The following is a 17498-nucleotide window of genomic DNA, read 5'->3' on the forward strand; positions in this document are numbered from 1 at the left end:
AATATTAAAGTTGCCCTCTTTGTTGTTATCCCATCTTAGTTGATCCTGACCTTTAGTAACTAAAATCATCCTTTGATCCAACATCCTCTTAAGCGTCTCTGCTCTACTGTTGAGGGTTTTGTCCTCTCTACAATCTATTTTTCTCCAGGTTCTCCATTTTCCTGTAATGTGAGAATGCTCTCCAAAGTCCTTTACCTTTACCAATCCTTGGTTGTCTGTCTCATGCTTGAGGCCCAAAAATTCCTCTTTCAAAAGTGTTGGTTCTTATTGCCATTTATCCTCCTAGAATAGTGCCATATCTCCCTCTCTGATTTCCCAGAAACTATTTTTTTGAACCACCCCTCTGTTTTCCCAGGCCTTGTTCCATATGGGAGAGCCCTTCATGTTTCTAGACATTCTTATGATATCAGAAGAATTCCAGGTGCTGGCATATTTTTCCTTCCAGATGCTTGCCCATTGAGCCTTAGGATCCTTAACCCATCGCCACCAAAGTTTGGCCCTTAGAACCTTACTGAGAATCTCTAGATCACCCAATCCTAGGCCTCCTTAGTTCTTGGGTTTATAGATCTTTTCCCATGAGACTAAAGCCCATTTTTTCCTTGTTTCCTCCTTGCCCCAAAGAAAATCTCTTTGGATATTTCTAAATTGCTGTAAGACTCCTTTTGGAGCTGGGAGAGCTGATAGCATAAATACTGGGATAGCTTGGAGCACTGCCTTTGTAAGAACCAGTCTACCAGCCAGATTTAAAGACCTGATTGTCCATTTCCTGACCTTATCTTGCATCTTGATGATTAACGGTTCCCAAATTCTCTTGTGCAAAGGTTTAGCCATTAGAGGAACTCCAAAAGACTTAGAGGGGATGGATTCTCTTCGAAAGCCAAGAATTCTGGAGACGTTTCTCTAAATGGCTATATGGGTGTTAAAGAAAAATGTTTTTGATTTGGAAAGATTGACTTCCATAACTATTTCCATAGAAAAGTCACAAAATTTGTTTGTATGCAAGCGCTTCCTCGATTGTGGGAATTCCCTGTAACATGGTATCATCTACAAATTGTTGATGAGTCAGAACTTGACCATTCTCTGATATTTGGAGTCCTTGAATTTTTCCCGTTAATCTAGCATGCTTAATAGACTGCCCCAACCCTTCCATCATAAGGATGAAGAGAAAAGGAGAGAGTGGATCTTCTTGTCTGATTCCTCTAGAAGGAAGAAAAATTTCGGAGGGAGAGCCATTAACTAAAATTGAAAAGCTGGAGGAATTCACCAGGGCCATGACCCATCTGACCCAATTATGATCAAAACCAAATGCGGTGAGCACTTTCCTGATATATGTCCAGTTCACTTTATCATATGCTTTGGCTATGTCTAATTGCATGATCATACCCACTTTCCTTTTACTAGTTAACGAGTCAACCACTTTCGTGAGCTTGAATGATTTTTTCTAGTATTTTTCTACCTTCCACATAACCAGATTGTTCCCTTGAAACAAGCATAGGTAGAAATGGTTTGAGTCTATTGGCCACAACCTTGGAAATTATCTTGTAAACTACATTGCATAAAGAGATTGGCCTATACCTCTCTGGCATTTGAGCATTATCCTGTTTTGGAATTAGGGAGATGAAGGAGGTATTGAGTGCCTTCAAAATAGTTCTGTTTAGCCTGGAATCTTCCACTACCCTTAAAATATCCTTTTTGACAATATTCCAACAAGCTTTAAAGAAATCCACATTGAATCCATCCAGACCTGGAGCCTTGCCATTTTTCATTTCCTTGAGTACCTCACTGACCTCCTTTTCAGTTACAGGTCTATTGTGATTACCGTTATTCTCTCTGGATACCAACTTAGGGATGTGTTTAGTGAAGTCCTTGATGAAAGGTTCCCTTACTAAAAAAATTTCCTGGGCAATCCCTTGGAAGTGCTTAACTAACACTGCTTCTATCTCCTCATGGGATTGATGTATCTACCCATCCTTGTCCTTGATCAAAGAGATCCTGTTGTGAGTCCTATTTGAAATGGTGGATCTGTGGAAAAGTTTAGTGTTACGCTCTCCTTCTTTTAGCCATTGAACTCTTGATTATTGTTTCAAAAAAATTTCCTCTTGTTTACACAACTTTTCCAATTCTTGATGATGTTTCTCTACTTGATCATTTTTGTTCTTATCAAAGCTTTCCTTGATCAAAGCTTGATTGAGCTCCAGAATTTTATTTTCCACAGATATATTTCCTGCAAAAATATTTCCAAATCATTCTTGTTCCAAGCTTTTGGCTTTAGCTTGATGTGGTTTAATCTTTTGTGTAGTAGGAACATTGTTGATCCCTGAATCTGCAAATCCTCTGCCCACCAATTTTCAATGTTACTAATGAAATCTGGGTGTGAAAGCCAAATATTTTCAAATCTGAAAGGTCTATTTCTTGGGGTATCTATGCCCTTAATCTCCATTTGAACAAGCCAGTGATCTGAGCCTCCAAAAGGAAGAATTCCTGCTATTATTTTCTTGTCTATAAGCATGAGATCCTCAGAGATCATGAATCTATCTAACTTGGAGGCTACCTGGGAATCCCCTCCTCTTTTGTTGTTCCATGTGCAGAGGCCATTGTTTGTCTCAATGTCAACAAGCTTCATGTTTTCTGAAAAGATTTGGAAGGCTAAGGAATCTTTATTTAGAGCTCTTGTACCCCCTTTTTTCTCCGAGAGAGATCTAATCATATTGAAGTCCCCTCCTATGACCCAAGGTAATCCTGCATGCCTGACCTGGAGATCCACCAAGGATTCTATAAACCTGATTTTGTCATCTAACCTTTGAGGGCCATAAACATTCGTGACTAGATAAGTGTCCCTGTCTCCTACAGGCTGTATAACCACTGATAAATAATTCCTTGATGCCTCCGCATCAATTATTCCAATTTTTTAGGGATTCCAAAGAGTGAGCATACCTCTTGCTGTATTTTCTGCTTTAACTTCTAGAAACTCAAATCTACTGAGCCATTAACTATGTATTTGCCTTAATTTTTGAATGGAGAAGTTCATTTCTTGGATGAAATTTATATCCGAAGCTGCCTGTTTCATTCTATTTTTTAGCATTCTTTGTTTTCTCTTGCTGCCTAGACCTCTAATATTCCAAGTTGTGAACTTCATAATTAAAGATTGGTAAAGGAGTAACTGGTTAGATCTTTCATCTTACCTGAGTCTACCATAAGCTTTCCACATTTCATCAGTAGCTCATTCTGCTTTTTCCTACCTCTTTTTTTTCCTGGATTTCTCGGTGCTAACCTTGGAGTTGTTTTTACTGCTTTCACCCCTTCATTACTCTGTCTTTCAATGTTTTTTACTCCCTCCAAACCCTTTGCTTGAGTTTTCCATAAGAATAACTATTGTATTCGATTGAACTCTTCTTGTGGTAGTGATTCTACCTCGCCAATTGTTCCCTGAATCAAGAGCCCTTCTAGATCCAGGTTTTCTCTGTGAAGAATCTCCTGTAGCTCATTGTCCTCCATTTCCATCTCACTCTAGGTCATTTCCTGATCCATTTCCAGCTCTGAATCACTCATCAGGATCCCTTTCTATTTTTCGTTTTCCTGTGTCCGATCACGATCTTCTTCCTTCTCCTTCTTCTCATAACCTTCATTCATTACTTGATCTTCTACTACTATTTCTTCATCCTCTTCAAGAACTTGGAACTGATTCTGACTAACCTTTTCTCCTTCATTTTGGTGTTGCTTTGGCCCCTTTTTGCTGCTTTTTCCTTTATGAACTACTTTGTGAAAGTTGTCTGTATCTTTCGTTGTGTTAGTTTTTCTTTTGTTTTCTGCTTTACTGAGAGGGTAGTCTCTTAGAAGGTGCCCATGTTCATGGCATCTACGACATCTAAATAGAATATGCTTGTAGTCTACTGTCTGCACCCATTCCTCATCAAAAACCTCCAAGATGACCTCATCCGGAAGAGCTCCTGATAGATCCATCTCCACACAGATCCTTGCAAAGGAGGTATATTTTCCCATCCTTGTGGCTTTAGAAGCTTTGACAAACCATCCTAATTTATTGCCTATGGCAGCTAGCGATTTTGTTTGCCAATAATCAAGAGGTAGAGAATAGAGTCTTACCCAAACCGGGACTGAACTAAAAGTTTCCCACTCCGGTACGAAGTTCATCATCCATGGCCTCATATAGAGCCCTACTGCAGCATAGAAGTAGGGCCTGCCTTCAAACAGTTTGTATTTATCTTCAATGTTAGTGATCACCAAAGTGAAGATGCCCTTGGACCCGAGATGAAGATCAATGCTTCCTTTAGGCTTCCAGTGGTATCTGATCCATGTTTGTAAAGCTTTTTTAGTGGGCCATAACCCCATGAATTTGCATATGATTGCATAAGTCCGCATGTGATCCTTGTGCGCCTGCAGCGCTGGATCATTTAAAACTACTCTAGGAGTGATTTCAGCCTTGGGTTTACACGGTCCCTTCTGATTTTTGTCTTTTGTTCCCTGTTTTTTGTCATTTTCCTCCTTGTCTTTTGTGCCATCATTCTCCTTCGATTTGGTACCTTCTGTTTCCTCTTCCCTGTTTCTTCTTCCTTCCTCAGCATTACCTCTACCTTTTTCTGGAGGTTTCTTGCCCTTGTTGGCCATCGCGTCCTTGTAGGAGGGAGTGGAGCTCCCTCCTCTGCGCCCATCCATGGAGAAAAACCTCTTCAGTAAAATAAAACCCTAGTCGTCTTCGCTTCGCTCCCAGTTTCATTAGTATTATTAATATTACTAATACTATTAGTATTAATACTAATACTAAATACTAATATTAATATTAGTATTTAATGATATTAAAATTTAATATATATATATATATATATATAGAGAGAGAGAGAGAGAGAGAGATTAAATAAACAATTAATAAATTAATAAAATTTATTTAAATAATATCAAACTTTTCCTTTTCCTCCCCTGGTTAAATTTAGTCATTTTCTTCTAGTTGTTAGGTTGACCTGTCTCCCTATTTAACCTTCTTCCTAGATCTGTTTCTTCATCGTGTCGTGAAGATGAACCACACTTGTTGGTTCGAAACACGTCGACCAAAATCTTCAATGTGACTTCTTTCGAAAAAATATTTTATACATTATGATATGGATCACATAAGCTTGAAAATGAATAATTCTAAACAGACTCAGTTTCCCACATTTCCTCTTACAGTCCATCATTGAAATGAGCTAGAAAGTGAGGGATGGGAAGCATTAGAATATTTGCCATCATGACCTCATTAATATCATTGTCAAGGATGCCTTAAACCACCTAAGGAACCCTGTTCTATGGACTGAGTTTGTGGACATGGACAAGGAGGCCTTCATTGAAACATAAGGCCTTACCTTCACACAACAAAGAGAAACACCAACATGTAGTACTAGGGGTAGGGGAGAAAAGGAAGAGGAGAAGGACAAAGAAAAAACAGAGGAAAAATAGGAAGAGAAATAGAGAGTAGAGAAAGAGAACCTTGAGATACCATCCAAACCTCAGAGGACAAAAGGACAAGGGAAGAAAATAAGCCTCTCACTAGGAAACAAAGAACAAGAGGTGGTTGCTACATTGGCCACGCTTGGCACACCTATCATGCCTAAGAGAAAGCATCCTAGGAAATTCCCCTTGTAATTTAAAACAAGAAAGAGCACCAATATAAGGCAAGGAAAGACTTAACCTCCTTCAAATCTCCCTATCACCATTGATGAATAAGGGAGAAAAAGAGAAGAAGTGGGACCCAGTTAAGGAAAAATTGAGGAGGTTACTTCCCCTAAAGGCAAAGGTAAACAACCTTCATCACCCATAGGGCGGCCGACCACCAGAGAAGTCACATATAAGAGGCCTGAAGCACAAGTTGGCTTGTTACAAGAGAAAATATAGGAGTTATAGACAACAACGAGGTTGCTACAAGAGAAACAGGGGCTACTACAGGAGAAACAGGAGATGCTATAGGAAGGGGAAGCCACATCAAAAGGAATGGAAGAAGGCGCTCAAGAACTCGAAGAGCTTGATCCACAACATAACCTTGAATCCTACTACAAATTTTTTGAAGGAGGTAGGATTATACCCTAGAAAATTTCAATACCACTCTTCTTTGAGTTGGAAAAGGAAAGACACATGACTCATAGATGGATGCAAATTGAAAAAGCCAAGAAGGTGAAAGATTTTTTCCTCATGGAAGAGAAAGTGAATGAAATAAACCAAGAAGTGAATAAATTAAGGCTAAAAAAGTCAGTCATGAGAGAGCAGTTACAGACATAAAATAAAAGGTTAAGAGAGCAGCTGCGAGAAAAAGAGGTACAACTTGCCACTATGGAAAGTTTATCCATGGAAGCCATTTAATCCATGAAACCATCCAAATCATATGCCATCTTCGTTAAGGAGGATTGGCTACAATTCCGAATAAATACATTAGTATAGTATGGCTCTCTACCTTTTCAAGACTACAAAAATTTCATTAACTTTTACAAAAAGGAAAGCATTAAGAATAGAGCCAAACTAGCTAAGTTCTACATGCACAATATGATCCTCACAGACATGAAATTTCGGGGCCCCAACTCAAGGTTGGGAGACATGAAACTAATGGAACCAACCTCTTGGTTGACCCATGGAGATGCGAGAGATGAAGAAGTAAGGAGGGTGATGACAAGAGAAGAGAGGGAGAATTTATACATAAAAGAATAATTAGTGATCCCCAAGGTTTTCATCAGTAACCACAACTTCATCTCCACTGATCCTAAATTTTCAGCTTCGTATATCTCCACTGATCCAAAATTGGCACCTTGGTATATTACAACCCAAGAAAAAACTATCCTCCATTTTGAATACACCTCTAGGATGTTGAGGACATAATTGCTAAAGAAGATGGCATGCTCTGCCTCATAGTTTGCAAATAAGAGAGTATCACTCTCCATAAAGACTAAGAAATTCCTTAGAGAGAACCCCAATCTACAAAAGAATCATGCAAAGGTTGAAGATCAAGTGGATAAGACTCAAACTCAGTCCTCCCTTACCATTGGGTCTACAAGAGAGAAGAGACCAGATAAAAAAGAAAAAGGAGTGGATAGGCATAGAAGAGAATGCATGCTTCTATCCACATGAAGGCACACCATCTAAGATGCCTTGGGATGTTAAAGAGGCCACTAGGGCCATAAATGAACTTCACTTCAGAGACTGAGTTTCTCAAATGGTGAGAAACACCTTCAGCAAGGGGTTGATGATGGGTCCCATCAATAGGTATATTTTGAGGTCCCTTGTGCTATCCTCCAACCCTTAAAAATCTCATTTTCTCACATTAATTTGTATTTTTTAACCATAATATGATTAATAGGAAGACTAAAGGGTGCTTGTCGTATTTCATTGCCTAATGTGATTAATATGCACATAAAAAAAAAAAAAAATTGGAGATATTTACTATGCATGGGTTTATTGGACACATCTAGAGAGAATATAGGGGGGATTTTCCATTGCATTAACTCTCCAACTCAGATGGAAAACAAAGACTCCTCACCAACAACTCAAATTCAATAGTGGTTGAGGAACTCAAGTGCATGTGAAGATCCAATGGAACCATATCCACCAATCTCGAGATTTTGGAGGGAATCCATTAGAGGAAATTTCAGCCTAAAAGTGGCCTCCTAAGGAAAAATAATAAAATAATAGTTAAAATAATAGAATAAGAGTAGACACTCATTGTATGTCAAATTAAATTTCACATCCAACGAGTACCCATCATGCATACTTTTGAGAAGAGCCACATTGACAAAAAATGAATATACATTAAAAAATGTGCTCAACACATTTTCTTAATGAATGTGAGTCTTCTCAAAACTATGCATGATGGGTACTCGTTGGATGTAAAATCCAATTCTGCATCCAATGAGCATCTACACTTGACATTTTAGTAAACCTATAAGGAGATAAGCCAAAAATACAATTAAAAAAAAAAAGAAAAAAGTTTTAATTCTTTTCCCTCCAAAATATTTACATGTACCTCTTTTTAAATTTAAATGATTTTGATTGGTTTACATATTATGACATGGAAATTACGTGAATATTTCATGGGAAATTTCAGGCTAAAATTTCCTCTAATGACTCCTCTTTTCAAGGGAGTTGCCCTCAACTACTTTTTATATAAATAAACAAGCCTAAAGGCTCATTAGGATTCAAAATTTTGCTGGAGATAGGAGTAGCTACTAAGATCCTAGTGCTTGATATTGTTATTTTCATCTTTCATATGATGTATGTGACTCTCATTTTCTGTCAATGAAAATTTTACTATTGGCCTGCATCTGAGTTAACTTTGGAGGGTTGAAACCCTTAGGTTTGGGCCCAAACCAGAGGCTTTAGTCCCTCTCCTATATTCTTTACTTGTTCTTATTCAATTCATTTCATTTATTTCTTTCTTTAAGTAGGAACTATTTTGACCACTACCTCTCTTGTGGGAAGGGTGGCTGGAAGGTCTATAACAATAAGCCAAAAACATGTGTTTATGATTTCCTAGAAAATTGTTAAGTCTTGGATTGAAACGCTTATCCATTATTGGTTTCTGCAACTTAGAATTTAGTAGCATTGATTTGGCAATTAGAGTAGGTACATGTTAGACTAGCTCTTAAAGAAATAAAATTCAACTCATCCTTTCCACTTTGATTCATGTTGTTGAAATATTGATCATTTAATGCATGTACTTGTTTAGTATACAAGGATAATTTTTGACTTGCAGGGGTTGGCAGACTCATCCACATCCACTTAGGCCATTCTACCTTTTTCTTGGACACCTCATACTGCTCTCAAAATTTGTCACCAAGATCACCCTTATAGGGACAATGAAGGACACCATGGACATGAACTTGTGTGAAATATAGGCCTCCTATGGGTACTAAGCTTGGAAAAAGGGCTCCCACACACTTCATTCACCTTCATCCACCTTCAAGGCACCATCCTTTCCCTCATAAATCTCTTTGACCCCCTCGTGTAGCAAAACAGGGCCTCATGTAGCAAAATAGGGCCTCCTGTAGCACTTCATGTAGCAATCATGTAGCATTTCTAAAATCCCACCAGATTTTCTATAAACTTTGACTCTTTCATTTTGAAGTTGAATAATGGCCCCAAGGATTTAATTTTTTCATTATGGAAGATTCCAAGACCACTCTAACCCCATCGTTTCCTCATTACAATCATGAGACAACAAGTAGACTCAGTCTTAGTAATTTTGAATTCCATAGTTGTATTGAAGATTGAATTCCTCCTTTTCAAGCAAGTTTCAATTAGATAAATTATTCATGGAAGTATATTATTGATTTGATTAGTGTGCAATTAGGGTGGCATGGTTTACTTCTGCAACTAGACTAGTCTATTCCTTTCATGCAATTACAATTAGCCTTTACATTTAATGAATGGAATTTTCATTTCTGTAGTTAGAATCATGTTCATTTCCTTGCAATCATGATATGATTTCATAATAAATTCTCTTTGTAATTAGTTGAAGGAGTGATCTCTTAATACCTTGATCTAATCTAAGGACTGAAGGTGACATGAGTAGAAATTAACCTGCTATGCATATAGCTATGTCACCTCTAAGTTTGTATGAACCCTGGGTTGATAATTTAAGTTGAGAGCCTTGGGAGTTGCAACATCCTTGATGCGATACAAGGGCTCATCAAAAAACTTAAGTCTTATGAAGTACTTTTTTCATATGTCAAGAAAAGTATCTTATAGATATTTTAAAGAGGTTTAAAATGATCAAATGTAAACTAGTAGATACATTGATTGCAATAGAGACAAAATTAAGAAAACAAGATGATTGACCAACTTTGGATTCAACATTGTATAAGAGGTGTGTAGGGAGTCTCATGTAGCCTACTACAACTAGACCTGATGTTATGTATGCAATTATTTACATTTCCATATTTATAAAGTCTCATATGGAATCTCATTGGAAAGTTGGAAAAAGGATTTTGAGATATATCGTAGGTACAACTAATTATGGATTGTGATACATAGGTTCTGAAGATAACATACTTATAAGATACATATATAATGAATTTATTGGCATTGTTGATGATAGAAAAATCACTTGAAGATATGTTTTTCATTTGGGCATGAGTTTGATCTCTTAAGTATCAAAGCAATATCTTCCACTAAAACAGAATATGCAACCGCTACTAAAACATGTCATGTAGTATGGCTAAGAAGATTTTTGAAATATGTTACACATGTTGAGGATTCAACCACTATTTTTTGTGGCAACAGTTCAACAATTGCATTGTCAAAAAAACTATGTGTTTTACAAGAAAAGAAAGCACATTGACATTGGGTATCACTTCATTCGTTAGCTTGTCAACAATGGTGACATATCACTTCAATTTTGTGGATCTATATGTTAGTTAGAAAATATCTTCCCCAAGTCATTGGGAAAAAATGTTTTTGAGTTTCATAGAGAAACTTAGGGAACAAAAATCAATAATAGTCAAGATTAAAGGAATGTTAGAGAATAATCTCTCCCATTAAATGAACTTATTGAGTCAAGTTCAAGTTATCAGATCCAATTATTTATTAGTTGGAGTTATCTTTTATAGTGATGTGTGTGTCATGAGTATGTTGTGTGTGAGAGCTAAAGATTAGCATAATTATTCTTATTGGTTTTGGGTTTTTATAATCATGTACCTTTGAATAATTTAATTAAGCATTTTTGCATTGCTTTCATTAGTGTATGCACTCTTATTATTTATGAAAAATATGTACTTATGCACTCTTATTATTTATGAAAAATATGTACTTGATATATAAACATATTCAAACTTGTTTTCAAATTACTATAATCCATGTAATAATGGAAAAGTGAAATCATATCAAGGTAAGAATGCATTAATTTGGAAGAAGTTTATATTGGGTATTTTTATATATATTAACTTTGTCCCATATTGATTGGATATTTACAATCTATATAAATTTATATTCTAACAATGTGGAGATTTTTATAGAGATTGCAGATTTAATTGTTAACTTTATTCCATACTCGTTGGATATTTACACTTGTTTGTATTCTTTTTAAGAGTTTTGAGAAACAATGAAGGAAACACTCTTTATTTTCCAACTTAATTTTCTTACATTTTTCCCTTATTTTCTTCGTATTCTTGTATTTTTCGACTTATTTTCTTATGTTTATGAGGGATTGTTATTTTGAGGCTTTCGAACTATGTTCAGACTAAACATTGAATCTTACTCAAAGAGGAGGTGAATTATCTTGTACTTCTTCTTGGTGATTCTGGTTATTTTGTCCACTCTTCTTTTAAGGGCTATCTGACACTATCTGCTCATCTCTACTCTATATTCTATACATGAGATATGTTTTTCTTGATAGCAAGGTAAAGTGTTATTTCTTGTTTTCGCAACCTGTGCTACATTATGTAGCTATTAGCTAAGAGAATTTCTTCCCCTAATGATGTCAGGTCTCTAAATGGCTCTGATTTCATTTTAGTTTTGATATTGGTGAGGAAAAAGGATAGAAGTTCCATTGTAAATAGGCTTCAATTCTCTTGTTTTCGTTTCTTTTAGTTTAAAATTAAATAATTTTCTATACATACTTACAACCAAAACTAAATAAATATTAAAAAAACCTCTATTTTTTATGATTATTTTTTTCACTGGTACTTCTAATCTTAGTTTTTTATAATATAGTTGTGCATGGTAGAAATTCCTGTCATTAAAATTATATCAGTATTTTCAAAGAAATGTTTTCATCGAGTGAACCCTAAACCATAATAAAAACCAAGTTCAAAGTATAATTCACTTTGTTATGAATATGATTTACTGTCTCTCTCATTGGAATAAAATATTGTTCGAAAAATTAATTATTATACTTCTCAAATACATTTATGAAGTTCCTTGCTTCTTTCACTAAGTTCAGTTCAGAATAATGAGTGTTTTACATTCGAGACTTAAGCTGAGTCATTATTGTATGAACTTCACAATCATGTGGGTACCTGACAAGCACAGAGTTGTGTTTCAGTTTTAAAATTTATCAGCTAAATCCAAAAAAAAACCAAATCAAATTCTAAAGGTAAAAGTAGTAACAATTACTTGGTGTTGTAGCCTGAATTCTCATATTTTCCTTCCCACCTACAAGATAAATCCAATGAAAATTGTAAAACCAAAAATAAGAATCACACTACCACACTTCAAATGAAATCAAATGTGATAGATTTTAACCTTGATATTTTCCCCTCGATGGGTAGCTGTAATTCAAAATCTTCCTCCAGTGGCTTAAAGAGCAAGTTTAGCTTTTCCTCGGTGACTTCACCCAAGGGAGGATTCCACTGCAAAGAGTACAAGCTATTCGAACCTTATCTGATTACAATGTGAATACAACTGATAATGTGTCTTGTTTTCTAATAAGATAATATTATTTTTTACTCTTTTATGAAAACAATGCCCTTACAATGACTCAATAACAAACCTTGGGAGAATTATCTTTTTCTATGATGAAAGCTCGGATACCCTTCAAAATACACAAAATAGTGAGATGTTTTAAAATTTTGAACAATTGAACTCATAGTTTCGATGTCAGCAATAAAACATTATCATTTCAGAAATTTGATAAATTATTTTAATGTCAACCATCTAAATTGTACCTCGTAGAAATCATTGGATATTACTCCTCTCAATGTGTTTATTGTGAGACGAAACTCTTTTTTGAGACATTCAAATAGTGTTTGTTTGCGTGCTTGTCGAACCTGAAAGGCGAAGGTTTACAAAATAAATAGTAATGAGACTACAAGCACGTTTTGTAAATTGTCTAAACCATGTATTTTTCTACAATTACAGATAATTTGAAATTTTAAACTTAAATTGTCTGTAAATTGTCTAAACCATGTATTTTTCTGCAATTATAGATAATTTGAAATTTTAAACTTAAATTGTCTGAACCATGCCTTATTGTGCCAATTACAAGAAAAATGAAGTTTAATCTTATGAGATACTATGTAATGAAAGGGATGAGTTAAAATGAATCCAGTCTTTGCTGGAAAGGTTAACACATTTCTTTGTTCCAGGAATCATGTAAACACATGGGATGTATTTCAAAATATGATCGATGAATATATGAGTTACCTCTTTCCATCTTTCTATGCAATAAGGGATATTTTAGTGTATAGGTTTTGAAAAGTACATCGATAGATGTCAAAAGATTTTGAAAATTACATTGATAGATGTCAAAACATGTTTTATGAAGACATGAATTACATGTTTGTGTGTAATAAGAGCTACTTTTGAATGGTTACAAATTATGTTAAAAGAAGCTAGAGGCATATATTGTTAGAATATTTTAAATGTTTTAGCTAATTAATGTGTGTTGTATGTTTCAAGGTTGACTTTTAGATGAGTTGTCTTTCTAGTATGAAAGTTGATTTTTAGTTAGATTTGTTTTTGTTGTTTTTAATTACATGCATTAATTTCTCTATAAGGCTATTCTAAAACATTTTGTTGTATGTGAGTATTTATATGCTATTTGTGAAGCTTGCAAAGGTGTAATGTGTGATGAGTTGTAGTATCATTTTAAGGAGTTCTTTTGTTAGTTAGATGTATGTTGCAATGTCAAAAGTAAACATTCTAGCAACAAAGATTTGCTATATTTTAGTGTTTAGGGTTAATTTAACATCCCTACTATGACCATTGTGTTGGCATTACGACTGATGGGTTGCCCTTGATGGAAACCTACTTGATGAGTTGTTCTTTGATGGCAACCTACTTGATGAAGATGTCAACAAGATGTGTCTACAAATGTGACAAAGAGTTTGATCAAAGGCATAGCAGCGCAGAGATAGAGAAGTGATAAAAATGAAGTTTGAAGAAGTATATGAAGGTTTGGTGAAGAAAAGTTGAGTATACATAGGTTCTATGAAGCAAAGTTGAGTATACACAGATTTTATGAAGCAAATTAGTGTACACACTCTCGTTTGGTGAAGCAAAGTAGAGTATATGCAGGTTTTGTGAAGAAAATCTGCGTACACACATGGGTATGAAGAGGGAAAGGCTTGTACAGTTTTTCTTCACCATGGTATTCAAAATACCATGGGTCCTGAAAATGGTATTTCCCTGTGGTATTGAGCCCAGTAACGGATGTTTTGATCAAATTGGTAGAAGTGTGCAAGTGATGAATATTTTATGAATAGTTAGAACTCAAGCAAATATGCATATAATGGGTTTTTGATGTTTTGCTTGATCTAAAACTAAGTATGCACCCGAAAATTTGATGATAGATCAGATCCAATATATCTGAGATGACCATCTTGATTATGGGGTGATTTGGTTTGTGTTGATAGTGTCTTGACACATGATTTTTTTGTGTATGCCAAGATTTGGGTATGTCTGAAGTTCTGTGATGCAACGAAATTTTGTGTCGGTAAATGCAAATCTATACTCGAGTTTTATAGCCTGAAGGGCATGTCTGTCTGATATTAGTAAGTTGTGTATATATTCTGATCTATATGTAGGTTTGTTTCTTGAAAAGCATGTATACACGCGGATTTGTTTTAAGGAAAGTGCATACAAAATCTAGGGTTTTGATGAAAAGGTTGTCTGATCAATTTAATCATTCTTTTTATGTTTCTGTTGTTTGTCAATGAATTGTTTTGGGCTTAAAAAATGATGTTTCGATGAAGGATTGATTTATTGAAGAATGATGATGACACTTTTTGTCTGTGATCGAAGTTCAGTGAATGTTCTATCATTGTTTCAAAATGATGCAGTGGATCTTTGTATGATTCAGTATTTATTTCAGAGTGACAATGGTTCAACTTTCAGGATTCAACAGTTTAAGATCTGTATGTGGGTATGCCTCACGGAAAGCGCATACGCACGTGGGTTTTCTACTATAAAGTCGTGTAAAAATTTTGATATATGGTTCATAAGGGTTTGCAATAACGAACTATGGTTTTTGTGATGTGCAATATGTTGATTGGTATTTTGGTTACAGTGATCTAATTGTTATGGTTGTTTAAGTTGATTGATTTGAGTTTGAGTTGGTTCGTTTGATTTAGTGATTGGGTTTCAGTAATTGGTTGGTTCAATAGTTTTGTTACAGTGATAAATTTCAATTTTGATGTTTGGTTTTGGGCTTAAATGATGGTAGTGGGTCCAGTCTGAAATTTTGATGAAACGTGGCCTACAGTTATGATGTCTTGTAGCAGGTGGATACAGTATCGAAATCTATGAAACATGGTTTGCGGAAGTGTTGAGGATTGGAGCCTTCAATTAGGAATTTGAAGCTTCCTTCTAGTGGTAGCTGGTAAATCATGTCAAGGGGTTGGAGCTCCCTTCGAGTGGGTGTTAGAAAACGAGCGAAGGTTGTAACCTTCTGCAAGTGGGTTCCTGTGTGCTAGTACGAGTCTGCTCCAATACAAGATTGTAAGAAGTTTTTCTTTATATTAAAAAGAAGACAAAGAAAACAACATCGGTGGCTTTTTCCCAAATTGGGTTTCCACCTTAAAACCTGGTCTTCATATGGGATGATTATCTGTGATGGTTTATTTTTTTCTTACTGCACATGGTTACTTTTTATTTCATGCTTAATGAAGTACTAATGCATGACTCAAGGTAAAGAGAAGATGAATTGAGTGATAAATGTGTTTTACTGGATATATGCTAGTTGTATGAATAACAATCATGTACACACGTGGGTTCCCTTCAGTAAAGTCTTGTATAGAAATCAAGATATGAAATTGAAAAGTTTAGTGGTTTGAAGATATGATTCACCCTCCCTTAGTATTTTTCCTAGTAATTGGTATCAAGGAAGATCCTTGGGCGGAATCTTGATCACTTGAAGTAGATCCGTTAAGATGAGTAGCCACGAAGGAGTATTTTATATCATACCTCCTATATTTAATGGAACTAATTTTGTCTTTTGGAAAGTTAGGATGAGAGCATACTTGCATGCACTAGGAGTTGATGTATGGGAAATCGTTGAAAGTGGATATCAATATCCAACCTCTATTCCTTCAGATACTGCAGGAAAGAAACAGTATGAAACCAATGAAAAAGTTGTAAATGCTATCTTGGTAAGCCTGGCAGAGTCCAATTTTGTGAAGGGAATGCCGCATAACACAATAAAGGGAATGTGGGATAACATTGTCCAAACTTACAAGGGCGACACCAAGGTAAAATGTGCTAAACTTCAAAAATTCATAATATAGAATGAGACATTGAAAATGCATGATGATGAAAGAATTGCATCATTTTTTCTAGAGTAGATGAAATTTTTAATTCCATGAGAAATATTGGTGAAGAAATAAAAGATGCTACTGTTGTTGAAAATATTTTGAGATCTCTGACTCCGAAGTTTGACTCCAAAGTCTCTTTTATTGAATAAGTGCATGATATAAAGCCTCAAACTTGATCAACTCCATGGAATATTGTAACATTTGAGATGAGGAAAGCTGGTCCTTTAGACATGAGAGAAGAAACATTCAAATCTACAACAAAAGGAAAAGAAAAGGAAGAATCATGTTATGTATCAGAAGAAGAAGAGGCAATATTCATAAAGAAAATCCAAGAAGGTACTCGAAGATTTAGATGTAAGCTTCCTGTTAAATGTTTTTCTTCTGGTGGAGTTGGTCATTATAATGCTAAGTGTCCCTATAGACAAAATAAGGAGAAAGGAAAAGAAGCTGCAAAAATAAATAGGAAAAGGTTTGAAAATAAGAGAATTTTTTATACACATGAAGAGAATGATGGTCTTTCAAATGGTAAAGAAGGTTAGTCTAATCAAGATTGTCACTTATGGAATTTGAAGAAAAGAGTAATAATGATTTTGATGGCCTTGAATAAAAGGGTACTTTTATTGAAAAATTTGATGGGAATATATCAGATGTAGTGACAGTTATAGATGTCAGCAAATATTCAATTTTGGGAGCAACCCCCTTTCTATTGATTAAGAATAAAGAAGGAGAAGCATCATCAGGTATGGGTTTTTTTAAAAATGTGATCCATTTCCTTATGTATGCCATAATTATAGTGATGATGATAGTGAAACTACTGAGCTCGCACTTATGGGTAAAAGTGAAAGTAAGCACTCTAAAGAGAAAACATATTAAAAAATGACACCTCTTGAAGAAACAGATCAAGAAAGTTAGAATCAATGGACAATGCAGGTGTTCCTATGCTATGAAAAGATAATTATCAACAATGGAAAGGAAAGATGAAGTATAATTTAATGAATCTCAATGTCTAGCATCTAGTGTGCAATGGTTACATGAAGTTTCCTCCATCAGATAAAGAAGTTCAAAAGAACAGTAAGGCTTTGAGTAACATCTTTTGTAACATATCTGATTCAATATTGAATAAGGTTATGCAGTATACTACTGTAATGCAAGTGTGGGATAAGCTACAACAAATACATGAAGAAGTCCCAAGTAATCCTATATCTAACAATGTGTCCAAAAAGATAGATGGAGTTGCTGATTTAAAAGAAGACAGGTTGAAAGAAATTTTTTATCTTAGAA

The 17498-nt window shown here is 35.2% G+C and overlaps 1 protein-coding gene across 1 annotated transcript in view; it reads right to left on the reverse strand.

The window, feature by feature from the left end:
• Nucleotides 1-12077: 12077 nt before the first annotated feature.
• The window catches only part of LOC149171899 (3-hydroxyisobutyryl-CoA hydrolase-like protein 5), a 186588-nt gene continuing 181167 nt past the window's right edge, over nt 12078-17498 (reverse strand). The window contains exons 12-15 of the mRNA XM_089426125.1: nt 12633-12734; nt 12458-12499; nt 12211-12317; nt 12078-12120 (exon numbers count right to left, since the gene is read on the reverse strand). Of these exons, the coding sequence (XP_089282251.1) occupies nt 12078-12120; nt 12211-12317; nt 12458-12499; nt 12633-12734 (294 nt within the window). The remainder of the gene's footprint in view (nt 12121-12210; nt 12318-12457; nt 12500-12632; nt 12735-17498) is intronic.

The sequence above is a fragment of the Pinus tabuliformis genome, chromosome 4_2 (assembly GCF_031772625.1).
Source record: "Pinus tabuliformis cultivar Carrire ecotype Pingquan chromosome 4_2, CPIR1, whole genome shotgun sequence".
In the NCBI taxonomy this organism is placed as follows: Eukaryota; Viridiplantae; Streptophyta; class Pinopsida; order Pinales; family Pinaceae; genus Pinus; species Pinus tabuliformis.